We start from the raw sequence: 16,727 nt of genomic DNA on the forward strand, positions 1-16,727 counted from the left end.
AAAATAATTCATGCTTTTTTTTGTTGTTCAAAACTTACACTTTATTTTTCTTGAATATTCATATTTATGCTTTTTGTCACTATCCACACTGGTTTTTTAAGTAAAAAAAAAACAAAAAACAAACACCTTGTGATTTTAGCCCCAATATCATAATCAACCCCTTACTCTTACAATTCTTTTGCCCTTATCGCTTTGCCTTCATATGGTTTGTATCAAATGAGGATCTTGGAAAATCACTATTTCCTGTGAACTCAAGAATCTATTCCCGCCCCACCCAAACCAGTAAGACTAAGTAGGCAAAACCAGTTGGATAGCAGATATATTATGATCTCAGGGACCAAGGTAGAGTTGTGTGCATGTCTAAGAGTTCAGACTGATTCACCATTAGTAGAAGGATCAGGTAAGCTGACCAGGGTGAGGTAGGACTGTCCACAGGATCATGTGCATTGCTGTAGGGGAGGCAGTATATAACATTCATGGATTAAACACTCAGCTAATGCTTTTTTGAAAATGATTTATGCTCTAAAGAACAAAGATTTAGCTTCTTGGTACTTTTTTCTCCAACTGATGAAGACTTAAGTCATTAATATTAATTTTTCTTGTTTAAAATGAAAATGGTAATACAGAGAAGATAACTGAACTGCATCAGAATATTTAAGACTTTAAAATTAAATTATGGGTAATCTCATCTTATAAAAATATGTCAAGATCTGAAGTACTCAATAAAGGTCCAGGATATGGGATATTTAAAAATACATTTCTCTTGAATCAGCACCAAAAATAGCGTTAGTTTCTATACAACCCGTGTCAAGTTTTTAAGTATAGGCAGTTTAAAATTATTTCTGGTAAAAATCACCAACTCCACAGAAATCATTTAAGAAATATCCAAACAACTTTCAAATATATTTTGCCATCAAGGTCAGGCAATTCACTTGGAAGAGCATTATGATGAGTGTCACCAAATTTTTGCAGTAAGACATTTCATGGCAACTTTGCCTTAGGGGAATATTTTATAGCTCACATAAAGGGGACACTGATACTTAGAAACTTAAAAAAATTACTACAACTGTTAAGACTGAGGTGAAGAATTTGTACAGCCTTCCACGATTTCAAAGAGGTAGTGATAGATACTTGTTCTCCTGGCGATATCAAATGCAGTTTCTTCCAAGTTGTTTTTCAGACCTGGTTTGATGTAACGGTTCATCAAGAGGAGTTCTAGGGTATCTTTGCTGTCTTTGTTCCCAGCGGCAAGATGCAAGGGGGTCAAGAGGCCTTTTGTTTGGGCATTGATATCTGCATCATGCTGAAGTAAGAAAGAAGCCACTCTGGTGTTATTCCACTTACAAGCACTGTGTAGGGGAGTCCAGCCATCCACGGTCACTGCGTGAACATCTGCCCCTTGTGCGATCAGCTCGCGGACAATATCTAAGTGTCCGCTGTAGGCTGCTCGATGAAGAGGGGTATACTCATCCTCATCCCTAGTGTTCACATCAGTGGCCTTTTCAGAAAGTAGTCTCCGTACTGTAGTAAGCTGAGAAGAAAAAGAAATCTTTTAAAAATCCAACTCGAACCAGAACAACAGAGAGAAGTTAACTGTCTTGTATTAGATTTAATTAGGATAAATTCAAACTTCCTTGTAAGCAAATGACTTTAAAATGAAAACAATTTAAGATTTCTTTTTTGGAAGGACAGGACGACTAATGTACGAATGAGTAAGTTAGTGTTAACCATACTCTGCGGCTTCTAAAAATGAGACTGCTGAATATCGATGTTTACATTTATTCTTGGTTCAATTAAAACTTATTGCACAAAAGCTACAGTCCTATATAATACCACCTGTAATTGTATATGGTATTTTATATTTCATCTGTGGGAAAACAACCCATAATGGCTGATTTTCCTTGTAGTAGGTTTATCACACCAAATATACATAATGTGTAAAACATTTAGCAATTAAGCTTCTTTTAACAAAAGAATGAAATAGTGACAAGGAAATTTAGAGATTCAAGAGTTCAATTCCTTCTAAATAAGACCTTAGAAACACGCCTTCAGGTTTTGAGTTTTAGTTATTCTACGGACCTCTGGTGGACTGCAGCTTACTCTTGGGTTAAAAAGCTATCTAAAGTGTATGACCCTTTTAGTGAACAGTTTACTAACACAGACATTGGGAAACTCAGAAAAATGAGGTGGAAGTGGCCAAGAGGAAAGAATAGGCTTTTGGTATTAATTTTACCAGAATGATCCTAGGAAAATCAATATTCCTGAATCTCATTTTCTTATTCTGTAAAAGAGACTATTACCTTTCCCACAGGGACATGTGAGACTCAATCTTGATATGAGGACAATTAATGACAATTAAGGTTATGGGGGGGGGAAGCAGAAAGAGGGATGGAGGGAGGGGGATGGGGCCTTAGTGTGTGTCACACTTTATGGGGGCAAGATGATTGCAAGAGGGACTTTACCTAACAATTGCAATCAGTGTAACTGGCTTATTGTACCCTCAATGAATCCCCAACAATAAAAAAAAAAAAAAAAAAAAAGTGGCCATAGGGACATGTGAGGATTAGATGGAACAATGTAATGAGGTACTTTGTATAGTTGGTATTTAACAAATGTTAATTCTCATCCTCCCTTTCCTAAATAATACTTACTTCTAGGACAACCGCAGTGACTATAAATGATTTAGAAATACAGATGATTAGGCCAGGCGCTGTGGCTCACACCTACAATCCTAGCACTCTGGGAGGCTGAGGTGGGTGGATTGCCTGAGCTCAGGAGTTCAAGATCAGTCTGGATAGAGTGAGAGATGCCATCTCTAAAAAATACCCGGGCATTGGGAAGGGCACCTGTAGTCCCAGCTATTCAGGAGGCTGAGGCAAGAGAATCACTTGAGTCCAAGAGTTTGAGGTTGCTGTGAGCTATGATGCTACAGCACTCTGAGGGTCACAAAGTGAGACTCCGTCTCAAAAAAAAATGCAGATGATTGCTTGCGATCATTATCTTTACAGAGTTAATTACCCTTAAACTTCCAAGTAGTATTTAACATAATCCTTTGTGACTAATTTGTACTTTTGTGTACACTGCTTCATTTTATCCCCACAATCCTGAATAAAAGAGACAGATATCATTATAGCCATTTTTACACATAAGAAAATAGAGGTTCAAGAATGGTGGTGTTTGCCCAAATTTACAGGCGAAATAGAGATTCAGGGGCCTGTCTGCTGGCTCCAACCCAATGCTTTTCCTACTCTTATCGTTCCCTCTTTGTTCTTTTTCTTTACCCGATTTTTTTCAGCAGCCCAAAGAAGCAATTTGCTTGGATTTGCCTCCATTTTTTTTTCTTGCAATTGATACCATTCTTCGTTCTTGTCATCTTGCTCCTCATCTTCATCAGAATTGCCTACCCAGAGACTTTGAGTACCCGTGGGAATGAGGTGACCATGTGTCTCCAACAATTCAAGTTGATTGAAGTGTTCAGAAAAGTCCAAAGAATTCTCTGGGTCTGGTTTTCCACTATCGTATACTTTTTCTTTTTCCATTCTTACTATTATTCTAAATAAAAAGCATTTCAAATGCCAGGATACCAATGCTTCTAAGAGATGAATTATGTCTGCTTTATGTTATTCACCAAGATCTGAAGTCACAAACAAAAAATTATTAGCAAAATAGTAATTGAGGCTTTATCAACAGCACAGGTAACTATCTTGCAAACACACACAAATAAATCCCATCCAAACTCATTAGTGTTTTTCTCCTGATCCTCATTATATGTACTAAATATTGGAGGTGACAGATTTCAGTTATCTATTATTGTTAATGGTCTAACTCTTCTCTTTGTTGTCTTCTACTAAGTCAACTGTACAACCATTATTATAACTATATTATTTTGAATCTGTTGGTTTAAGTATGATGCTGTTGTGCTAAGAGTGATGAATGCTTGACATTTTACACCTGTGGCTCAAAGGGGTAGTGCGCCGGCCCCATATGCCGGAGGTGGCGGGTTCAAGCCCAGCCCTGGCCAAAAACTGCAAAAAAAAAAAAAAAAAAAAAATTAATATAGGGCGGCGCCTGTGGCTCAAAGGAGTAGGGCACTGGCCTCATATACTGGAGGTGGTGGGTTCAAACCTGGCCCCAGCCAAAAACTGCAAACAAACAAACAAAACCAAAAATAAAAATTTAATATAATAAAGACAAGTACATTTAAAATTTTTATAAACTAGACACAGATAATACAGAGCAGAAACAAAAACTTCCAGTTTCTAAAAAATACTTCAAAGAATCCAGACTCTTAAAGATAGTAGAGCCCCCCCACAATATCTCTCCTCAATTCAGATATCCTCAACAAAACATCTGTAATAATGATCTATTTCTACTTTAATAATTTCTGGCTTAGGAAAAGTCACTGCTTTAAAAAGTAGTCCTATTCTTTGATAGACAGCTATAGTTCTTATTTGGCTCCTTGTTTTGAACTGAATTTTGGCAATCATTCACTCCTTCATTCAACAAATGTAAACAGAATATCTAGTATATGCTGGTCTCTGGATACTGTGATTCAATAATGAATAAGAGCTGTGTGTTCATCTCAAGAAGCTTACTGCCTAGTGGAGGTGACTGGCAGAGACAACGTGGTGAGCACTGTGATGAGATCACATCCAGATACCATAACTATACAGGAGGGTCAAAATTAATCTAGTCCTAAGGATTGAAAGAAGGCTTCCTGAAGGAAGTGATATTTATTCTGCTAGGCTGGCATTTTAATTTATAAACCAGTATCAGCTTAAAAAGTTACACAACGTATAAGCCTTAATCAATTAAAGAAAATGAGAATAACTAAGGGATATTAAAAATACCACTTCTCAGGCGGCGCCTAAGGCTCAGTCGGTAAGGCGCCGGCCCCATATACCGAGGGTGGCGGGTTCAAACCCGGCCCCGGCCAAACTGCAACCAAAAAATAGCCGGGCGTTGTGGCGGGTGCCTGTAGTCCCAGCTACTCGGGAGGCTGAGGCAAGAGAATCGCCTTAAGCCCAGGAGTTGGAGGTTGCTGTGAGCTGTGTGAGGCCACGGCACTCTACCGAGGGCCATAAAGTGAGACCATCTCTCTACAAAAAAAAAAAGAAAAAAAATACCACTTCTCAGCTGCCCAACTCTATTTGTCGAAATCTTATCAGTCTCCCAATGCTCTTCTCAGATTCTTTCTTGATCTTCCCAAATATATCTCTCTTTGCTTTCTACCTTTTTTTGGTATTACAGTTTGTCTTATTTCGTGGTTAACTATTTTCTTATTTTAAACTCTTCAAAGATTATAAACTTAAAGATAGGGACCACACTTACAGAGTATTCATGTCCCAGCAAGCATTAACAAATATTTGTAGTATTAAATGTAATTACAGTCCCATCACTTGATTTTGCCTGGGATGGATTCTGAGAAGTTTCAGAATTAAGAATCCCTAAGATATTAATTCATTGTATACCTAATTGTGTAAGTTTAATAATATACAATCCTAAGGTGGTATTAAATTTTATTACAAGGGGTAAAACTCAAATCTATAAATCATTACCAGTAACTTCTCTGGGCCTATTCCTTTGTTATAAAATATAAAGCTGGAACTAAAAGATTTCTGAGACCTGTCCAGCTTTTTAGTCTATTGCTTTGTGTTTTCTAAGTTCTCTTGGAGTTCCCACCTTTCCTTTATTCTCACACTAGTTCCTGAACCTTGCAACACAAAAGTGATCCTACATCAATTCAATAATATAAATTTCACTTGTAAATTATATTAAATACAATAACATTATATATAGTCCAATTCTTACTCTCCTCCCCCAACATACCTTTCCTCTTTATAAAAACTCCTTTTATATAAATTTGGAATTTACAGATGCAGATACCATAACTTATATTAACACTGCCTTGGCATATTTGATTTAAAAAGTCAAACCCAGGTATGTCTGCCTGATTCAGAGTTTAAAAAAATCGATCAACGTTCTTGATATTTTTTATATCCCATCAGGAAATGATAGGTAGGTATGTTTCTTAACTTAAAGGGCACATTCCATTCTGAGAGAGACCCTAACTTTGTCTCCTATAAACAACTCAGTAACAGGTGGGAGGCTACAAACCCCATTTTACAGGTGAAGGTGCTGAGGTTCGGATCGATCTAAAGCAACCTGTCCTAGATCAAAGGCTCTTCAATAGAATTGACAGCCAGATACTCTAATTCAAAAATCACATTATTTTTTCAGTGCCCTACATTTTACTGCTGTCAGCACAAAGTAATACAGATGTGCTCAAAAACCCAGGGGCGACAATCGAATGGAACAGGTAATAATAAAAAGCCTGTAAACTGGAGGGTCTGGTGAGTGGGAAGCAAGAGTGAGGGCCACCAGTTTCCGCCCAGCTGGTCACTCAAAGGCCCGCGAGTCTGCCTGTGGCCTTCTCATGGCCAAGAGTGGAAAAGCCACTTTCAGTCCTACCCCTGGGACCCAAGACGTGGCATGACTAGCAGGGCTCGGCATGGATCCACATGTCCCTCACCGGCACGAGCCCAGCAGCTCTCAGATGACGCGCGTTGACCAGCAAGCCAGGTCCGGAATCCGGCAACAGACATCCACCTTTCAGAAGAGAAAATCGCCGCCGCGGACCTCGCTTCCGGGTTTGTCCTCGGGGCTGCCTAAAGATTGGCTCCCGCGCGGGGGCGGGGCCTCGTCGCTATTTTCCCCGCCCCTCTCGGTATTCGGTAGCCAATGAGAGCCGAACTGGACTTGTAGGGCTGACGTCATTGAGAAGGTATCGCGAGAGAAACAGATGCCGTTCTCTCGCGCCGAATTCAGCTTTACGGCCTTGCAGCAGCTCCGAGGCAAACTCGGTTCCCGGCGTTTGGTTTATCTTCTGGCGTATCTCGCCCTTTCTTTTCCGACAGAAGACGGCCTCGGGTCCCAATGGCGGGGCTTTGAAGAGTCCTGGTGTGGGGTAATTTAGGAATCAGCCCTCTCCAAGTTTTGCAGGCTCCCGGGCGGAAGGCCAGAGTGAATTGGACTCTGTGGGGAGAACGGGCCGAGTGGGCTGGGGAGGGTCCAGGAGGCCTCCGCGTCCTGACTTCACAGTCCCGGGAAGAGGGCGTGTGGAGGCTTGTCATCCCCACGAAATCTGGAACTCCGGACGTGGGAGTGCAGGTGGCAGTCCTATCTCCCAATGCCTTGGCCGTTTTCGGTTGTCCTGCTGCAGCTTTAAGGTGTTTCTCCGCACACCACGTGTTTGTTTATTTAAACTAGCTTCTCTTTTAAAAACAAGCCCGGTCCTTAAAAAACAAAACTTTTGTTTGCGCAGGAAATACTGCGTTCCCTCGATGCATGACACTTAAACATTTTTGCGCATACGGAGTTGTTTGTGTGCTAAACCAGAACTGTGTGTGACACTTTTTGCCCATTTGTGTAACATACATTAATTTTCTCCGAGAGTGTGGTCAGGGAAAATAGGAGATATTATAATGATGAAACTAAAATGGCACTGGAGAGGTGTTATTTTCTATTTTTAGCCCATTAAAGCAATAAGTATAATGAGTGCTTAATGGAAAAATGGAATTTCCAAAATTGATGACTACTTAAGACGTCTGTACCGTGTGCAGTTTAAATGGTTTGGATACATGGAGCTATTTTTAAATTATGTTTTATGATGTTATTTTGTTTTCAGAATTTGCTAGAATTTGGAACCGAGTATATTTCCTGACATTTGAACACAGGACCCAGGGGTTCTTGGAGAGGAACTTTGTCCCAGAGTAGCAAGACTACCCATAAAAATGAGTCCTGCAGATGCCATGTAAGAACTTGACTTCTGGAATACTTTGTTGTTTTGGGTTTCCAAAGCACAACAACTATGATCAACTTTTTAAATAAATTAGCAATAAGTAAGGAACCTGCATATGAACAGAAATGTTAGCCATCAAAAGGGATATTTGAAATGTTTAAAAATCCACACTATGTTTGTTAAAAGATATGCAGCTATAGATCGGAGTTTTGCCGTAATTTGGCATCTTTGCGATAGTGTGTAAGTTTTATTTTTAGGCTTTATCTTAAGTTATTGGAGCTATCGACTTGAATTTTCGTGATAAAATCTTAGTGTAATTCTATGTAAAATTGATTTTTAGAGTAAGTTGCCCTAGTATTGAATAAACTGGAAATGAATTTGAGTAAAATGAAAATACAAGATTGTAAAAGTTATGTGGAAAAAAACTTTAGAGTCGGAGTCTTTCACCCTGGGTTGAAGTCCTTGGTGAATACTAATTGTGTCACTTCCGGCAAGTCAGCAGTTCTCTGAGCCTTTCCTCAGTTTCTCCATTTGTATAATTGACATAATAATGCCTTTCTCAAATTAAGCTTGAGGTTTAAATGAGAGAATTCATATGTAGACACGTTATAACTTGGTGCGGAAGTGTCTGGCCATGTGATCTGAAAAGTATTCCAACCTATATTTGTATATAACAATCAGAACTGTGTGCAATAAGTTTTGAAGTTTTTAAAGAGAGATCTTTTCTGAAAATAAGTTACATGTATAAAAATTTGAATTTTGGAGATATATATAATTTTTTTTTTTTTTTTTTTTGAGACAGAAAAAAGATTTGTTTTGTCACCCTTGGCAGAGTGCCCTGGTGTCAGAGCTCACAGCAACCTCAAGCTCTTGGGCTTCAAGAGATCCTCTTGCCTCATCCTCCCCAGTAGCTGGGTCTATAGGAGGCTGCCACAACCCCTGGCTAGTTTTTCTATTTTTAGTAGAGATGTGGTCTTGTTCTTGCTCAGGCTGGTCTTGAACTTGTGAATGCAAGCACCTGCCTGAGTCTCCCAGAATGCTAAAATTACAGGCATGAGCCACTCACCCAGCCTACTACTTTTTTCTTAAAGTTCTATGGTTAAAAGAAAATAGCCTGGGTTTTTATCATGGGATGCCTGCCTCTTCACTTGTAACAGCTGAGATGAGTTCAGATATACAAATATTTTAAAGAATTAAAAGTTATATTAAATGAGTATTAATAACTATTTCAGGGTCAGGCACACTGGTTCATGCCTATGATCCTGGGGTTCTGGGGGACTGAGACAGGAGGATCACTTGAGCTCAGTAGTTCGAGTGTAGCCTAAGCAAAAATGAGACCCTGTCTCTCTGAAAAATGGAAAAATTAACCAGGCCCAGTGGTGCATGCCTATGGTCCCAGCTACTTGGGAGCCTGAGGCAAGAGGATTGCTTGAGCCCAGAAGTTTGAGTTTACAGTGAGCTGTGAAGTACATTGTTGCTTCACATGAAAATATCTTTGAATACTAGCAAGTTTAATTTAGATTGGAACAATTCTATCTGTTACTTGGACAAATTTATTAATAAAAAACCAATTTTCTGTAAAGAGTAATGTCAAGCAAGTAGTTTTCAGAATGTAAGTTACTGCTTATTAATACAAATCTACTTACAAATTTAGAGGAAGGTTTTTTAAATTAACTGGAAAAGTGCAAAATCAGACAAACAGTTTATTAAGCCTTTTGGGATCATGTTATATATGAGTGTATGAAAGTGATTATGATAAGGTTGTAAATTTTTAAAGCAGTTACAGAACCTTTGTAAAATGTCTGTACATGTGTTCTATATTGAATTGGTAGGGAAAGTACACAATGTTAATTATTTGTTGAATAGTTCTAGTTTTCAGACAAAAATCTAAGACTAGTCAAATAACCCCATAACTGCAATTTATTTTATAAGTTTAAGTCTCAATTAGTTTGAATATCTTTTTAATAAATTATATTAAAATGTTTTTTAATACAGTGATGATGAAAATACATTTAAAATCTTAGTTGCAACGGACATTCATCTTGGATTTATGGAAAAAGATGCAGTCAGAGGAAATGACACATTTGTAACGTTTGATGAAATTTTAAGACTTGCCCAGGAAAATGAAGTGAGTTGCTTTACATTTGTGCAATTTCTACTATATCCCCTTAGTCAACAGGTTCTTTCTCGTCCTGAAATTAGAGATTCGTGTTATAAGCTCAGATGCAAACATTGCCTGCTTAAATATCAATGCGTAAAGGCCTAAGGTAAACCTTGTATGCTTTGTATTCTTAATTCGGATAGGAGCTACTTTTGTGAGTAGTCTGTTAAAATGTATAAATGTCTACGGGGTGTTTAGTGAGTGAAGGATCCTTTGACAGTTATTGTTTGAAATGTAAAGATGACTGTCAAAGTTTCTGCTTTCAATGGACATACACAAAACCAGTATGTTTGTGGATATGATAAATATCCACAATCCTCAGATGCAAGGTCATGTGTGATAAGAGCCATAAGAAAAAAATTTCCTGAGAGTTTAGAGGTGGAAGAGATCACATTTAAATGAAGATAGCAGGGCAAGTTAATGAAGGTAGCCTTCAACTTGGGCTTTGGAAGAAGGGTAGACTTTTGACAAGTGAGGAACAGAGAGAGGGCACATTTATTCCAAGCAGGAGTGAGGGCACAGAAGTGAGACAGTATGAAGTACGGGGGACCAGCAGGTCATTTTGGCTTCCTGGCAGGCCTCGTGTTAGCACACATGCTGAAAGAACAGGAATGAGGATTTGAGATACATTGAGGAGGGCTTGTAATGCCAGATTGAGGAGTTTGTACCCAATTTGATAAAAGTCTTGCAGCAGGTTATTATAGCATGAATTAGAGACCAGTTGATGCTTTTTATAAGTACTGACACTAGGGATGGAAAGAAGCGAATGCGGGAGATATTAGCAAGAGGATTTGCATACTTTGGTTGTAGGAGGTAGGGATGAGGGGAAAGCGGTGACTTTAACTCTGAAGTGTGTTGAGTCTGGGTGAGTGGAAGTACCAACAGTAGAAATAAATAAATAAGGAAAAGATACTTATTTATGTGGGAAGGTGGTGAATTCTGGTTTGGACAGATTTAGAGTTGGAGATTCCAACAGGACACTGGACATTTCTAGCAGGTGAAATGTCAGTCTAGAGCCCTGGAGAGAACGGGACAATGATGGTGACTTGCAGATTCTTTTTTCTTTCTTTCTTTTTTTTTTTTTTTGAGACAGAGTCTCACGCTGTCACCCTGAGCAGAGTGCTGTGGCGTTGTTACAGCTAGCGACCTGAGTCTCTTGGGGTCAAGCGTTCCTCTGGCCTCAGCCTCAGGAGTAGCTGAGATTATAGGCGCCCTACTCCTTTGAGCCACAAGCGCTGCTCCCTCTAGGCACTTTTTTGTCACATTACTCTGCTTTATTTTTTTTCCCTGGCTCTTCCTGAAATAATTTATTGAATTATTTATTTGTTAAATGTCTCTTTCAGTGAAAGGTAAATTCTACCAGAGTGAAAAATCATGCTATGTCGTAGTACAGAGAAAGGACCTACAGAGCAGTAGATACTCTTAAAATTTTTTTTTTTTTTTTTTTGTGGTTTTTGGCCGGGGCTGGGTTTGAACCCGCCACCTCCGGCATATGGGGCCAGCACCCTACTCCTTGAGCCACAGGCGCTGCCCTCTTTTAAATTTTTTAATTGAACAGAGGGAAGGCTAGTATTGTTTCCTTTTAGGATGGATTCTTCCTTCCAGGGCAAAGAAACTTACGGCCAGAGCAGGTCTGTTTCCTGCCAGAGAATCCTGCATGTACTGGTTATGTTTTAACTCCTAGGCCCTAAAACATTTTTTTCCCCTGAGTATAAGCTTTCCTCTACTTCGTCCTTCTGTTCCCTCCTGTTTTTGTTTCCCTTACCTGCATCCCTTAATCTTAACTGCTCCACCCCTCTGTGGCTCCATGCTGGGACTTATTTATACTGTTTCATGTTTTCTTAATTTGTATTTAATATTTCTTATTATTGAAGTCTAAATTCTTCCTGACTTTTAAGTCCTCTATTATGTAGGCCCATGGCCTCTAACTGGCCTTATTTCTGTTGCCTCGTTCCTTGGAGTCTTTCTTTGAAAATTTTAATTTTGAAATAATATCAGTCTCACAGAAAATTTGCAAGAGTAGTGCAAAGAATTACTTGTTGTGAACCTAGAATTCTTACATTTTATCTCATTTGCTTTACCTTCTGTCTTTGTACACACACAATTTTTCTTTCCTTAACCATTTCGAAATAAATTGCATATATAACCACAGTACACATATCAAAACTAGCAAATTGCTATTGACTCGGTGCTATTATGTGATCTTAAGATGTGGCCAATGGTCCCAGTATTGTCTGTTGTGGCATTTTGGGGGCAGGTTGGGCGTGTCCACGTTCTAACCCACATCACGTGTTGTGTTTAGCTGTCACGTCTCTTTCCTCTCCTTTAATCTGGTACATTTCCTGAATCTTCCTTTGTCTTTCTTGACCCAGTGTTTTCACCTAAGCCAGTTATTTAATAGAATATTTCTTAACTGTATAGGTCAGGTATTTTCATATAATTAGTTTCAGCTTTTGCACTTTTGGGAAGAATACCACAGAAGCAAGTTGTGTTCTTCTGAATGTTTCCTGTAGTCACCAAAAGCCAGTTTTTATAAATATTAATACATATATATTTTTGGGGACAGAGTCTTACTTGGTCACATTTGTTAGAGTGCCGTGGTGTCGTAGGTCACAGAAACCTCAAACTCTTGGGCTTAAGTGATTCTCTTGCCTCACCATGCCAAGTAGCTGGGACTACATGTGCCCGCCACAACACCTGGCTATTTTTATTTTATTTATTTTTTAATTAAATCATAAACACATAGATCATGTATACATTAATGCATTTGTGGGGTACAATGTGCTGATTTCATATAGAATTAGGAACCTTACATCACACTGGTTACTATATACCTCATCTTGTTTACTTAGTTATTGGGTTAAGACATTTATACTCTATACTAATGGATCTGACATGTACCCTTGTGCACCACAGGTGTGATCCCACCATTCACCCTCCCTCCATCTGGCCACCCTCCTCCCCTCCCATCCGCCCATTCTCCCTCCTTCATCTTGGGCCATAGTTGTGATCCATTCTTCATATGAAAGTGTGAGTGACTGTTAATTGGTTTCATAATAGAACTGAGTACATTGGATATTTTTTCTTCCATTCTTGAGATTCTTTACTAAGTAGGATATATTCCAGCTCTATCCATGTAAACGTAAAAGAGGTAAAGTCTCCATCTTTTTTTTAAGGCTGCATAATACTCCATGGTATACATATACCACAATTTATTAATCCATTTATGGATCAGTTGGCACTTGGGTTTCTTCCATGACTTGGCTATTATGAATTGAGCTGCAATGAACAATCTGATGCAAATGTCTTTGTTATAAAGAGATTTTTGGTCTTTTGGATATACACCTGGTAGAGGAATTGCAGGATCAAACGGCAGGTCTACTTTTAGATCCCTGAGTATTCTACATACTTCTTTCTAAAAGGGATGTATTAGCTTGCATTCCCACCAGCAGTGCAGAAGTGTTCACTTTTCTCCACATCCATGCCAACATCTGTAGTTTTGGGATTTTGTTATGTGAGCCACTCTTACAGGAGTTAGATGATATCTCAAAGTGGTTTTGATTTGCATTTTTCTGATGATTAAAGATGATGAGCAGTTTTTCATGTGTCTGTAGACCATGCACATATCTTCTTTAGAGAAGCTTCTGTTCAAGTCCCTTGCCCATAGTGAAATGGGATTACTTTTTCTTTTCATATTAATAAGTTTGAGTTCTCTGTGGATTCTGGTTATCAAACCTTTGTCAGAAGCATAACCTGCAAATATCCTCTCCCATTCTGAGGGCTGTCTGCTTGCTTTACTTACTGTGTTCTTGGCTGTGCAGAAGCTTTTTAGTCTGATCAGATCCTAGTAATGTATTTTTGGTGTTGCTTCAATTGCCTGGGGAGGTCCTCCTCATAAAGTATTCTGCCAGGTCAATTTCTTCAAGTGTTTCTCCTGCACTTTCTCCAAGAATCTTTATAGTTTCATGTCTTAAGTTTAAATCTTTTATCCAGTGAAAATCAATTTTTGTTAATGGTGAAAGGTGTGGATCCAGTTTCAGTCTTGTACTACAAGTTGCCAGCCAATTCTCTGAGCACCATTTGTTAAATAGGGAATCTTTCCCCCAATTTATATTTTGATAGATCAAATGATGATAAGTGTCTGGGTTCATCTCTTGGTTCTCTATTCTGTTCCAGACATCTACTTCTCTATTTTTGTGCCAGTACCATGCTGGTCTGGTAGCATGATTCCTCTTGATTTTGTTTTTATTTCTAAGTAATGTCTTGGCTATTTGAGGTTTTTTTCTGGTTCCATATAAAATGAAATACTATTTTTTTCAGATCTTTAAAGTATGATGGTGGTGCTTTGATAGGGATTGCATTAAATTTGTAAATTGCTTTGGGTAATATGGACATTTTAACAATGTTGATTATTCCCAGCCATGAGCATGGTGTGTTTTTCCATTTGTTAACATCTTTAGCTATTTCTTTTCTCAGAGTTTAATAATTCTCTTTAAGAGCTCTTTCATGTCCTTTGTTAGGTAAATTCTCAAATATTTCATCTTCTTTGACACAACTGTAAAGGGAATAGAGTCCTTGACTTTTTTTCAGCTTATATATATAAAAGGTACTGATTTGTGAGTATTGATTTTGTATCCTGAGACAATACTGTATTCCTTTATCACTTCTAAGAGTTTTGTGGTTGGGTCCCAGGGTTTTCCAGGTATAAAATTATGTCATCTACGAAGAGTGAAAGTTTGATCTCCTCTGACCCTATTTGGATACCCTTGATCGCCTTTTCTTGTTTGATGCGATGGCTGAGACTTCCACTACAATGTTAAAAAGCAGTGGAGACAACGGGCAACCTTGCTTGCTTCCTGATCTGAATGGAAATGTTTTCAGTTTAACTCCATTCAATATGATATTGACTGGGTTTTCTGTAGATGGCCTCTATCAATTTAAGAAAAGTCCCTTCTATACCTATTTTCCTAAGTATTCTGATGATGAAAGGATGCTAGATATTGTCAAAAGCTTTTTCTGCATCCATTGAGAGAATCACCTGGTCTTTGTTGTTTAGTTTGTTTATGTGATTTATTATATTTATAGATTTATGTATATTGAACCAACCTTGAGACCCTGGGATAAAACCCACTTGGTCATAGTGTATAATTCTTTTGATGTGTTGCTGGATTCTGTTTGCTAGGATCTTATTGAATAGTTTTGCATCTATGTTCATTAAAGATATTGGTCTATAGTTTTCTTTCCTTGTTGGGTCTTTTCCTGGTTTGGGGATCATGGTGATATTTGCTTTATAGACTGTATTGGGAAGTATTGCTTCTTTTTTGATGTTTTGGAAAAGGTTCAGTAATATAGGTACTAGTTCATCCTTAAAGGTTTGGTAGAATTCTAATGTGAAGCCATCTGGTCCTGGACTCTTCTTTTTGGGAGATTTTGAATAGTTGATTGTATTTTAGTACTTGGTATAGGTCTGTTCAGCATTTCCAATTCTTTCTGATTAAGTCTAGGAAGTTGGTGTGCTTCCAAGTATTGGTCAGTTTCTTTCAGATTTTCATATTTCTGAGAATAAAGTTTTTGTAGTATTCATTAAGGATTTTTTTTTTTTATTTCTGAGGTGTCATTATTTTGCCTTTTTCTTTTTTTTTTTTTGTAGAGACAGAGTCTCACTTTATGGCCCTCAGTAGAGTGCTGCGGCATCACACAGCTCACAGCAACCTCCAACTCCTGGGCTTAAGCGATTCTCTTGCCTCAGCCTCCCGAGTAGTATTTTGTCTTTTTCATTTCTGATTGATGATACTATGGACTTTAATTTTCTGTTTTTGGTTAGGTTGGCCAAAGGTTTATCAATTTTGTTGAATTTTTCCAAAAACCAACTTTTTGATTCGTCTTTTGAATATTTCTTTTGTCTTCAATTTCATTTAATTCTGCTGTAATTTTGGTTATTTCTTTTCTTCTGCTGAGTTTGGGGTTGGAATGTTCTTCCTTTTCCAGTTGCTTAAGATGTCCGATTAAGTTATTGACTTCCTCTCTTTCTGTTCTCTTGAGGAAGGCTTGCAACGCTATAAATTTCCCTCTTAAGACTGCCTTTGCAATATCACACAGGTTCTGATAATTCATGTCTTTGTTATTGTTTTGTTCCAAAAATTTGGCAATTTCCTTCTTAATCTCATCTATGACCCAGCTATCATTCAGCATAGGGTTATTTAGTTTCCATGTCTTTATATGAGTATGCAGATTCCTGTTATTGGTGAGTTCAACTTTTCTTGCGTGACGATCTGAGAAAATACAAGGGATAATTTCTATACTTTTAAATTTGCTGAGGTTAGACTTGTGACCTAAAATGTGATCAATTTTGGAGGATGTTCCATGGGCTGATGAGAAGAATGTGTATTCAGTTTCGTTAGTATGAAATGTTCAGTAGATGTCTGTGAAATTCAATTGTTGTATGGTGAATTTTAAGTCCAAAATTTCTTTGCCTAGTTTCTTCTTGGAGGATCTATCCAACACTGCCAAAGGGGTATCAAAATCTCCAACTATTATGGTGCTGGAAGATATTAAATTGCTCATGTCTGTTAGGGTCTCCCTTATCAATTGAGGAGCATTCTGGTTGGGCGCATAAATGTTAATAATTGACATCTCATTATGTTGAGTGTTTCCCTGAACAAATATGAAGTGGCTATCCTTGTCTTTCCTTACTTTTGTTGGTTTAAAGCCTAGTGTGTGTGCAAATAAAATTGCCACCCCTGCTGTTTTCTGATTTCCGTTTGC

At 38.2% G+C, this 16,727-nt stretch overlaps 2 protein-coding genes across 4 annotated transcripts in view; one reads left to right on the top strand and one right to left on the bottom strand.

Annotated features, from left to right (window-relative positions):
- Positions 1–104: 104 nt before the first annotated feature.
- ANKRD49 (ankyrin repeat domain 49) lies at positions 105–6,654 on the bottom strand. The gene is made up of 3 exons (XM_053562537.1): positions 6,533–6,654; positions 3,282–3,634; positions 105–1,531 (listed from the first exon to the last, which is right to left on the bottom strand). The coding sequence occupies exons 2-3, from the start codon at positions 3,537–3,539 to the stop codon at positions 1,070–1,072; spliced, it is 720 nt and encodes a 239-aa protein (XP_053418512.1). The 5' UTR covers positions 3,540–3,634; positions 6,533–6,654; the 3' UTR covers positions 105–1,069.
- Positions 6,655–6,807: 153 nt separating this feature from the next.
- MRE11 (MRE11 homolog, double strand break repair nuclease) overlaps positions 6,808–16,727 on the top strand; it is a 71,743-nt gene continuing 61,823 nt past the window's right edge. For 2 of the 3 annotated variants that reach the window (XM_053561857.1, XM_053561859.1), the window contains exons 1-3: positions 6,808–6,967; positions 7,688–7,813; positions 9,797–9,929. In XM_053561857.1, coding sequence (XP_053417832.1) covers positions 7,794–7,813; positions 9,797–9,929 — 153 coding nt within the window. In that variant the 5' untranslated portion in view covers positions 6,808–6,967; positions 7,688–7,793. The other variant, XM_053561858.1, reaches the window with a different exon arrangement.

This window comes from Nycticebus coucang, chromosome 14 (genome assembly GCF_027406575.1).
Source record: "Nycticebus coucang isolate mNycCou1 chromosome 14, mNycCou1.pri, whole genome shotgun sequence".
Classification (NCBI taxonomy): Eukaryota; Metazoa; Chordata; class Mammalia; order Primates; family Lorisidae; genus Nycticebus; species Nycticebus coucang.